The 11,581-nt window shown below is 33.6% G+C and overlaps 1 protein-coding gene across 1 annotated transcript in view; it reads left to right on the forward strand.

The window, feature by feature from the left end:
* The window catches only part of WDR11 (WD repeat domain 11), a 45,349-nt gene extending 34,215 nt beyond the window's left edge, over positions 1–11,134 (forward strand). The window contains exons 20-29 of the mRNA XM_034436348.3: positions 1,568–1,676; positions 2,223–2,285; positions 3,672–3,737; positions 5,529–5,706; positions 6,585–6,680; positions 6,819–6,984; positions 8,037–8,134; positions 8,737–8,882; positions 10,085–10,164; positions 10,459–11,134. Of these exons, the coding sequence (XP_034292239.1) occupies positions 1,568–1,676; positions 2,223–2,285; positions 3,672–3,737; positions 5,529–5,706; positions 6,585–6,680; positions 6,819–6,984; positions 8,037–8,134; positions 8,737–8,882; positions 10,085–10,164; positions 10,459–10,613 (1,157 nt within the window). The 3' untranslated portion in view covers positions 10,614–11,134. The remainder of the gene's footprint in view (positions 1–1,567; positions 1,677–2,222; positions 2,286–3,671; positions 3,738–5,528; positions 5,707–6,584; positions 6,681–6,818; positions 6,985–8,036; positions 8,135–8,736; positions 8,883–10,084; positions 10,165–10,458) is intronic.
* The last annotated feature ends 447 nt before the right edge of the window (positions 11,135–11,581 follow it).

Here is an 11,581-nt window from a genome sequence, read left to right on the forward strand (position 1 = left end):
TTTTCACCCCAAATTCACAAGAGTAAAGTGAGTTGGCATTCCATGCTGACGGAGGCATAAAATCGTTTTTCCAAATTTGTTAAAACCCATGTAGGAAACAATTGTTTCCGCTTGCATATTACTTTTTGTCCTGCATGAATAACAAACTCCCACCTTTGTTTAACTTCTGTGAAATATAGATTCATGCTGTTTGCAAATGCTTTCTTCCTAATAATAGGGACTTGATTTTTTGTTTCTTTTTTGAAAGCAGTAATTTGCATACCTGGCAGGCATGAAGCTAAAAACAGTATTTATCTGTCAGTGCAAATGCAACTAAACATAACCTGCATTAGCTTTTCAGCCCTAATTATGTGTTTGGTAACTGTTTCTTTTCCCAACATCTTCCCACATCATCCCTTATAATCTCAGTCAATAATAATGGAACAGAAAAGGTCTATTAAATTGGCTATACTGATTTAAACAAACAAACAGAAAGAGATTAAGTCATGAAAATGTCTTCTGAATAGTGAAATATTTTATATAATCCTCAGTGGAAAAATTTGAAATGCTTTAACCTCAACCTGGTATTTGTATAACTAACTGGGAATCTACATTGTGATACAAACAGAGAAATACCTTTCAGCCATATATTTCCAGTAATAATCAGTCCAGTTATCTGCATAGTTGAGAGACCAAAAACCAAAAGATAACAATCAGTCTGGATCACTTATGAGTTGGAAGTTGGATTGGATTTTTTTTTACAACCTTATTATCATGTTCCTGTTCATTAGGAATATGCGAAAATGAAGTGATCAAACCATACAAAAATAATGTGCCAGGTGTGATAAAAATTCTGTGATCATGTCTAGTCTTCTTTCCTATTAGCAAAATTCAAATATTGCCTTCAACAAATACAAACTTTCAATGGGAAAAATTATTTTAGTAGCTTAACCACCAAAAAGAATCTTTTACATAGATTTCTTCTAAAGGCCATTAAACGGATTCTGACATAGCTAAACCTCTTAATGATTTTAAAAATAAATTTCTTTATTAGTTATGTATCTTATTTTTGTTGTTATGGCTCTGAGAAGCTAGTACAAATAACATTTCTATAAAACTATTTCTATATGAATGTCTACAAAGGAGAATCTGTTCTAAAATCTAAACATAATGTCAAACCCTTATCCCTGAAAAAATACTGTTAATACACAAAATCCCTTCCCTCCAAAAAATAAAAGTATATTCACTTTTTAAGATGTACAATGAATATTATTTGCTTTTAGTTTGAATTTTTATCTTTTTTATCCTGAATAACTAAGTACACACAAATTCAGTTAGAAATTACTCATTTGTTCTAATCCAGGTGTGTCCAACCTTGACAGATTTAAGACTTGTAGACTTCAACTCCCAGAATTCCCCAGTCACCACTGCTGTAATCATTTGTTCTTGCTATGGCAATAAGTTTTCTATTTCATTTTTCAAAAAAGTTCAGTAATGGTAGTTATTAGTTAAGGGTAGAATAAATATTAGCCTTATCATCAGATTGATATTGATTTTAGTTATTTTCTTGTCCTATTTTTATTTCTAGAACCCGTATGGTGCCCATATCTTCCTCCTCCAAGAGCATCCTTAGCTTTAAAAGCTTTCTTACTTCACCAGCCTTGGGATAATAAGTATTCTTTGGATATATCATATATGTAAGACTTACTTTTAGTATGAAGCATTTGGTTTTAGAAAATAGCAACATGTATATAAGGGTTGGGTTCAGTGTCTGAGTGGTTAAGATGCTGGACTTTTCAACAGAAGGTTGGCAGTTCAAGACCTAAGTACTACGTGATGGAGTGAGTTTCTGTTCCTGGCCCAGCTCCTGCCAGCCTCACATGTAAATGCAAGTAGATAAATAAGTACCACTTTTGTGGGGAGGTTACAGCATTCGTTGTATAGTCATATTAACCACATAACCACAGAAGCATCTTTTAGAGAATGCTGGCTCTTCGGCTGTAATTCAGAGATGAGCAATTCCCCCTAAATTTGGACACGACTGGTAGAGGGAAACCTTTACCTTTTTATGTAAAGGTAAAGGTTCTTCTTGTGAGTCTGACCAAATTGAACTTAGGAACAGCATGTAAATTTAATTTCAGATTGTCAGAATTCGACTACTGAGGTCATTAGGAGTTGAAGCAACTTGATGTCACATAAGCAATCAATATTGATTCTTGAGCCTTTATTCATTTGTTTTTCAGCAATTATCCAGAAAATGAAAATATTAAAAATATGTTACAAGAGCAGTTATATTCATTGTCCAAGTAAGCATATTTGAGTTTCTTATATTATATCTTCAAAATGGATTAATAAAAGTGTCTTTGTTTGCTTTTATCATACTATCAAGCTGCATTAGGTTTTTATTTTCCAACAGTCTGATTCAATAATTTGACATATTGATTAAAGTAGCTTTCTTAGTTTCCAACATCAGTTTTTCTTGGATAGATATTAATACATGTAATCATACTGATGTGATTGTTGTATTACTTCCCATTTTGTTCAGCAGATATGTAACATATTTATAACAATATTTTAAAATATTGTAATATCTCTGGAGCCATTATATAATCACATCTAATGAGAATTTGATAACAATTGTTAAGACTATGATGAAATTTATGTACTATGGGTTTGTGCCTTTAGCAAAAATTGTTGCTAACTCACATTTATGAATTTCAGGATATTGAACATGAAGTTCTTGCCTTTCTATTGCTAATAAAAGACTAGAAAAATATTTCAGTAGAAAAGTCAAGACTCTTTACAATATGTAAACATTTGGCTATATACTATTCGTTCATACCAACTAGGCCAAATTGTCCTATATGGTTACACAGTGGATACAGGTTCTTCCATAATGATAGGTATTCATTTCATAAAACTAATAAGTCATTAGTTGAACAGTGTATATAATTGTGTGTCTGTATGTAATGTTTATAGGTATGCCTAGGATATGGAGAAATAAGTTCCTTTTTTCACATACATTTTTCAGCATGCAAAAGGCTTGGTGCAATAGTACATATTTTTATCTTCACTACAGTGGTGAGTTCCTCCCGGTTCGGTCGGGTTCGGCCGAGCCGGTAGCGGTGATGATATGACGTCACTGAACCGGTTCTCCCCCCCCCCGCCCTCCCACCCACCCACCCACCCACGTTATTCTTACCTTTTATTTGGTCCCACCCCCAATCTATTGCTGCGTCCTGAGTCCCAGCTGATGACTAGAGAGAAAAAAACTGTTTAAACTCTTGCCGCGGGGCTTCAAAGGGCCGTCCTACAGATGATCAGTGTTAAAAGCAAACAAATGAGTCGGGTCGTAAGTGCGAGGATTGGTCGTAAGTGCGAGGACCTTCCAAAAATGACTCTGACCAGCTAGCCACGCCCACCTAGTCACATGACCTCCAAGCCACAAAATAAGCCACGCCCACAGAACCAGTAGTAAAAAAATTTAGAACCCATCCCTGCTTCACTAGTATGTAAAGTTAGTAAGGTACAGTTCAGTTGTATTTTTTATTTATTGTTTTCATTCTGTTAAAATGAATGTGAATAATTTGCTTCTCAACAAAGAGCTCTTTGTTTTTGTTCTTTTTGAAACTGTCTTTGGTAAAAGGGGAGGGACTCATAATATATGCCTGAAATGGTTTAACTTTTTACAGTGATGTCAAGAAACTTTTGCTTGATCCAGAGTTCACTCTTTTGCAGCGATGCTTATTGGTTTCAAGGTAATATAATATTTCCTAAATAACCTCCAAAGGTTTATTTTAATAATAGTTCTTATATAATTCTAAGCCTGAATATTTTCTGTTTCAGAATTGGTACATTATTTATGTTTAACATCGTAGATCATCCAGGATTAAATGCAATTAGTGCTGCATTAATTTTTGTACAGAAATGAAAAAAATAAGGACAATTTCATTAGGGTAATATATTGGTTTGTTTAGTTATAATTATTTACCCCAACCATTGTAAAATTAAGTGTAATAACTCTTGTAAAAGAAATGCTTCCCATTTACCCTATTAATTCTAAGTTAGTATAACATTGGTTAACAATCCATTATTTTTTACTGTTGCAGATGGATAGGCAAATTATAACATTTATGGGATATTGCTATTTTGATATCTGTGAAGTACCTTGGCTGGATTTCTGCAGAATGCTCAAACAATTGCACAGGTTTTTGGAACAGCAGGTTGCAGAATCCCAGTCTTAGTACCTAGTGTAAACCTATCCATGACACTAAACCATAAGATTTCTATGGAGATTCTTAGTCATCCAGATCATAGTTGACTTAAACGGCAAAAGTGCTTTTTCAAAAGCCAACTGAACTTTGTTTTTCTTTCCTTGAAGATGTTTCACTTCTCATCCAAGAAGCTTCTTAAGGACAGAAAAGAATAGAATAGAAGCTCCTTGGTTGAGAAGTGAAACATCTTCAAGGAAAAAAAACAAAGTCCAGTTGCCTTTTGAAAAAGCACTTTTGGGATAAACCAAGAGATGGCTTATTTGGGGGGAGGGGAAGTTAAGTATATTGATACGTTTTCTTAAATTGGATTTAAGATCTTTCATGTTGGGTGAATTCTACCCTACCTTAAATGGGGAACAGAGTTTAGAAGAGCAATAGCAATAGCACTTAGAGTTATATACCGCTTCAGGGTGCTTTACAGCCTCTCTAAGCAGTTTTACAGAGTCAGTATATTGACCCCAACAATTTGGGTCTAAGTACTGTGTCTGTGATACTATTTCATAATAATGCACAACTTTAAGAATAATACTTTTTTAAAAAATTTGATTTATATGCCGCCCTTCTCCGGAGACTCAGGGCGGCTTACAATATGTTAAGCAATAGCCTTCATACTTTTGTATATATATACTTTTAGCACAACGTTTTCCAGATCTGTGGATTTCTATTCCCAGAACATTTTAGACAATATGCTGAAATCTTGGAGGTTATAAGTCTACTGTCCAAATGAAGCAAGGACAAAAAAAGTCAGAAGTTTTGATTGACTTTATTTCTGCTTTAAAATTATTAGAAGTTTCGTAATTTAAATTTGGGCACCATAACAAACTGTCAAAGTCAGATATTTTCTGATTCTTCTCTTTGACATCCTAGAAGGAGGAAAGCGGACATAGATTCCAGCTTTTGTTTCTTACAGCTTCCATAACTCCCTCTCTGCATGTTAAATAGTCAAAGATGATGGGAATTCAGTTATTCCAGCTTAAGTTATATCATCAAGAATTATATTTAGTGCCGAATCTTCCTGCTTTCAGGAAAATAGTTCAGAGGATTCTCTTCAGTCAAGCCTTTTTATATTACATCACTGATAATTTTAGTATTTTTCCTGATTTTCATATTTTATTTTAATGTATTAATTATGTTAGGCTCCTAAGAATAGAAAGTCTGTAAATAAATGTAAAGAAATAAAATACATCTGAGAGTGCAGCCTGGATTCACAAGATATGCGAATGCACTCATTGATTTTAAATTTGAACTATTAATGTAGGTTTTTATTTTTCTCAGGCTGTACGGAGATGAATCTGAACTACACTTTTGGACTGTTGCTGCCCATTATTTGCATACTTATTCCTGTAACAAATCATTAACCATGAAGGCAGAAGATGTACTTGCTTCTCAAGAAAACTCGATCAGTCCGCTAGATATATGTTATGATATTCTCTGTGAAAATTCCTATTTCCAGGTATTGCTTGATTTTTAAAATCGTAAGTCCATTCAAATCCACAAAATATTCTTTAGTAATTTTCACAAGCATGTTCTCATTTCATTTGAAGCTTTCGGAGGTACAAACACAATGGTTATTATTTTTTAATTGAGTAGAACTCACATCTGCATATATATTAATACTATTTGTTGCAATTTGTGCAATGCAAGATCCATTGAATTTGTAGAAGTTCTGTCAGGAAGAAGTATAGGAAATGTTATACTTACAGTCACATAATCTTACAACCTGAGACTCATTACACTTTTCTTTATGCACAATCATTATCCTAATTAGTTCGGCTATGATGAATTTCAGAAGCTTAGAGAGAACTTTTCCATCACAATTTCTGTTTACTAACATGTAAGAAGTAAACAGTTGTTTCACTTCAGTGATAAGCAGAAATCTTCATTTTTCTTCATAGTAAAATGAGGTCGCATAATTGGATTATTATACTATTGATCATTAAGAAAAGCAGCATTTTTATCATAAGCATATTCTACTTGTACCTATAGACATAATCCTGGACAAAGCCCCAGGGCCTTGTTAATGCTCACTTAATATTTCATTCATTCTTATTCCTAATTCCCTTTGCGCCTCTGTTACTATTTGCTTAATTCTAATACCAATTTGGTTCCATTTGCTTCCCAGTTTATTTTAACTTCCTTATCTTGCATTTAAACATTTTTTCAAAAGCTTTTCATATGTTTTTATCACCATATTTTTACTTACATACATGAATATGGAACTGAAACATCAGTGTAAATTGGAAGAAAATTTTATTCTATGCCTCAATTGCCAATTTGCTTTTGATTTTATCCTTTATCAAAAAATGTATTTTTTTTCTATGATTTCTGCAGAAATTCCAGCTTGAAAGAGTCAATATTCAAGAAGTTAAAAGATCAAATTACGATCACACAAGGAAATGCACAGATCAACTCTTGCTTTTGGGCCAGGTTTGTGCTGCCAAATTTGGCTTTTTGTATTGATTTAATCTTCTTTGATACATGTATTTATTAGAAATATAGAAGAATATTAAGCAATATTGCTGATGTAAATTGTTACACTGATAGTTATCTTTTTCCTCTTTCCAGACTGACAGAGCTGTGCAGTTGCTTTTGGAAACCAGTGCTGAGAACCCTTATTATTATTGTGATTCACTCAAGGCATGTCTTGTCACCACAGTTACTTCCTCAGGCCCTTCCCAAAGTACCATTAAATTGGTAGCAACAAACATGATTGCAAATGGAAAGCTGGCAGGTATAATTTCCATTCTGATAAGAATGCCTCAAAAGTTTGAGCATACAGCTATTAAAATGCATGTTACTATTTAGCTAAGAGGGGAATGTTAGACCTCACATTGTCTTTTTAAAGTTCAAGAGACAAATATATATAATGTAATGAAATATAATGGTTTTCTGTATATAGGAAGAATTTTACAACATTATCAGTTCCCCCCTTTAGATTTAGTTTAATTTCATCTAATAATGTGCAGGGGAGGCCTGTTTTCTCTTTCCTCTGATAAAGATTGACAAACATGATCTTATTTCTACAGGTCTTTGATTTATTAATGCATTAAAAAGAATGGAGGTGAAATAGAGGCAAATACTGTCAACAGTCAAATACTGTGACTAAATGAATTCTGCTTTGAAATTTTTATATACAGGTAGTCCTCGACTTGCAACAGTTTACTCGGTGACCATTCGAAGTTACAATGGCACTAAAAAAAAGTTACTTATGACCGTTTTTCACACTTATGACTGTTGCAGCATCCCCTTGGTCACGTGATCAGAATTCAGATGCTTGGCAACTGGCATGTGTTTATGACAGTTGCAGTGTCCTGGAGTTATGTGACTGTTTGTGACAGTTGCAGTGTCCTTTTGTGACTTTCTGAGAAGCAAAGTCAATGGGGAAGCCTGATTCATTTAACAACTTTGTTAATAACTCAACAACTACAGTGATTCACTTAACAGCTATGACAGGAAAGATTGTAAAGTGAGACAAAATTCACTTAACAAATGTTTCACGCAGCAATAGAAATTTTGGGCTCAATTGTGGTTGTAAGTCAAGGACTATCTGTATCTCTTTGGGGTTTTTTTGTCGTGTTGAAGACCAAAACAGTATTAAATGGTTATGAATGCCCTAAAATTGAATCAGAAGGTTATAAGTTAGAAAGGTGTTTGTACTTTCCCCTCCACAAAAAGCAGTTGTCTATCATTTTGAATTGGAAAAGATGTAATAACTTTTTTTAAAAATTTGAACTGTGACTCATTAAGATTTGGTACACACACATCCCTTTCCATCCTCCCCAGAGGGTGTCCAGTTATTGTGTTTAATAGATAAAGCTGCTGATGCCTGTCGTTACCTACAAACCTATGGGGAATGGAATCGAGCTGCGTGGCTTGCAAAGGTAGGATGCTTCGCTTCTTTATCAGAAATAATGGCATGTATAACTAATTAAAAAGTTGAGAGAAATAGTAGCTGGTGTATCCATAGGAAGCTTTTTTTTTTTTTTTAATTTGATTTATATGCCGTCCTTCTCCAGAGACTCAGGGCGGCTTACAGTGCATTAAGCAATAGCCTTCATACTTTTGTATATTTTATACAAAGTCAGCTTATTGCCCCCACAAACTGGGTCCTCAATTTACCTACCTTAGAAAGGATGGAAGGCTGAGTCAACCTTGAGCCTGGCAAGATTCGAACTTACTTTAATTGCAGACAGCTGGTGTTAAATTACAGTGCTTAGTCTGCAGAGCTATCCAGGCTCCAGGAAGTGTTTGCAAATAGCCATAAACCATGAATAAACAAGAGTACTGGTGGATATTTATTGATGTCATTTTTCAAAAATTGCCGACTGTTTCTCATTATTCTCTAAATAATTTCTAAATAGAAAATAAATAGAAAATAATTTAAAGCAAGCGATATAAATTAAGCGTTATTCCATTTACTTATCTTACTGGCACATATGACTTGGCTTCCAGAATGTATTCAAATACTTTGAATCTTTCCAAGGTTCGCCTGAATGCAGAAGAATGTGCAGATGTTTTGAAGCGTTGGGTGGATCACCTTTGTTCTCCACAAATCAATCAAAAATCCAAGGCAATCCTTGTTCTACTTTCCCTGGGTTGTTTCATGAGAGTGGCTGAGATGTTACATAGGTCAGTTCATATATTCTGTTTATTTAACAACATGAACCGCTTCTTTGTATACTTTGCACTTTTAAAAAAACAACAACATTAAAATAATACAATATCAACTAGATACAACCTCTTGAAAGTCAAAACAGAAGTCATTTAAATGTCTGTCTGAATAAATATGCCTGTCAGTTCAAATATATATGTTTTCAGAGAAAAAGTATATTCTATAAAGAATCTGATTTAGGCTGACCAACTATCTGGGAATTAGTCTGAATGAATTCAGTGTATGAATATGATATTAGGTATTGGGTTGCTTAAGGAACAATATCAACAAAAATAGTACCTTCTGACATTAAGTAAATGGGAGTTGTGAGGTCTTTGCAGTATTGCCTATTCAAGTTTTATTCTGACTGAAACTCTAGTGCAGAAATATATAAAGAAAATGTAAATAAAAATAAAAATTCCTTAGTAGGAATTATGTTTTTATAGACGGTTGTAGTATACTTTCCAGGTGTTGGTTACTTTTTTGTAAATAATTTACATAAATATATACAAGTTGAAAAATACTGAAAATGAAATCAAATGACATAAAATGGAAGTGATCCAAGTCTTATATCCATCACCATACATTTTTCCATAGTGAGCACATATTTGAATAGTAATATATTTATTTGCTTTTATGAATAGAAACACATATATTTTATTATTTCTTATTACATTTTTGTGACTGAACTTGTAGTTTTGCATCAAAGGCACCATTGTGTCTGTTGCATGCAGGATAATTTGATTTAAATCACGATTCACTAGTAAATCTCTAGTAGAAAGGCTTTTTAAAATAATTTTTAAAGAGCAACTGTCATTTCTGTCCCGCAGCAGCTCCTCCTTTGACCTGCTGTTGACTCACCAATAGTCCTAATATTGCAGAATATACAGCCTTATGCTATATAACTAAGCTCCATTTCATGATGAATAAAATTAATTCATGATGAATTAATATATTTTAAATAGAAAACTATATTTAGATAGATTTTTACTCCAAAAGCATTTTATTAAAATAAATTTTATAAAAATAAAAAAATCCGATTTAAATTTAAAAACTCTGATATTTTTTTTAAAAAAATTATCAATTTTTATCCACCCTGGTTGCATATATCTGAAGAAATATTTCTGCACAGTGACGAAAAAAACTATTTAACATAATCATTTATTCTTGTTTTCAACAGCATGAGGCATTTTGACCGAGCTGCATTGTTTCTTGAGGCCTGCCTTAAGTATGGTGCTATTGAAGTTAATGAAGATGCAAATATCCTTTTTTAATTATGCATAAATTCAAGCATAGAAATCTACTAATAGTGGCTTTATTTATTAGGTGCTGTGCATGTAAAAGTTTTTTTTCAGTCTAAGGCAAAAATAAAAAGGATAACATATCTAAAGTATCTAAGTGATAACAGGCAGTGTGTTAAATTGTGGAAACATTTCACTGTCAAATATTTTCAGATCTAACAGCAGGATTAAACACAGAGCCAGCTTTAAGCATTTTCATCCAGAAGTCTGATATCTGATTGTTCATTTCTATATTCCTTAACCTGCCTTTCACAGAAATTAATCCATGCAATATTTGCCGATTATGCCAGAAGTCTGAAGTCTCTAGGGTTTAAGCAGGCTGCTATTTTGTTTGCCACAAAAGCAGGAGTACCAGGCAAAAATCTGTTGAGTGAACTTGAACAACAGAAGGAGGGAGTCAAAGAATGAGAACTCTTTTGAAGACAGCTAGAAGTTGTGATTTCCCATGGGATGAGTCATTGGTGCAATAATACTTAAGAAACAAAGAAGGTTTTTTTTTAAAAAAAAACGTATCTTTTATCACAATAGAAATATAAGTAAAGAATATCTTGTATTTTGTTTTAACATTGGTAGAAACAGTTTTGGTATTAAGCAATGCTATATTGGTCTTTGACTAACAACTGTGTTGGTAAAAGCTTTTCAGCAACTGGTTATTTATCTTAATGTATGGTTTAAAATTTGTGAACTAGGCTCAGCCCAATATTTTCCTGCTCCTTGTGATTTAAGATTGCCTCCACGTGTCCCATGAAGTTATACAAATAATACTGAAAAAAACCTTCACTGCACAAGTCCCACAGATGTATCCCATCATTCTTTGAAACCATTGCGTCTGGTTTTTCTGTATTGGTTTACAATTACTTATGGCAGTCAGCACTACAGCTATACTGACGTTTCATTGTGAAATGTGCATCTGCGGGAAAATTCTTTTGCCCCAAACAAGTTGCATAAAACTGAGTAAATTCAGAAAGTATCTCAAACAATCCTGGAGACTAATCATATATATATACTTGTAGTTATATAAAGCATCTGGTCTACCCCAAAATGGGAGGGAGCATACTGCTTCCCTTTCGCCTTTCAGCTCCAATCCAGGAGCCCTCAAGCAGTCGCATTCACAACAACCCATTTTATACCAAATTTCTCCCCTGGCTCAAGCTGATAAAGGGAGGAGAACTTGTGGTCAGAGGTTAATACAACTGCCTAATATGGAGGCAGCCCAAGTTCGAATCTGAATAAGGGTATGGCTAGCTGATGAGAGCTAAATAGCTTGAAATAGATCTATACTAGTCTCCCTTTATTTCTTATCAGCAAATATAAATTTGGTGTGTGTGTGTGTGTGTGTGTCTGTAGTTATATAAAACTGCAAAATGGCCTTACAC

The sequence above is a fragment of the Pantherophis guttatus genome, chromosome 6 (genome assembly GCF_059756535.1).
Source record: "Pantherophis guttatus breed Tessera chromosome 6, ASM5975653v1, whole genome shotgun sequence".
Classification (NCBI taxonomy): Eukaryota; Metazoa; Chordata; class Lepidosauria; order Squamata; family Colubridae; genus Pantherophis; species Pantherophis guttatus.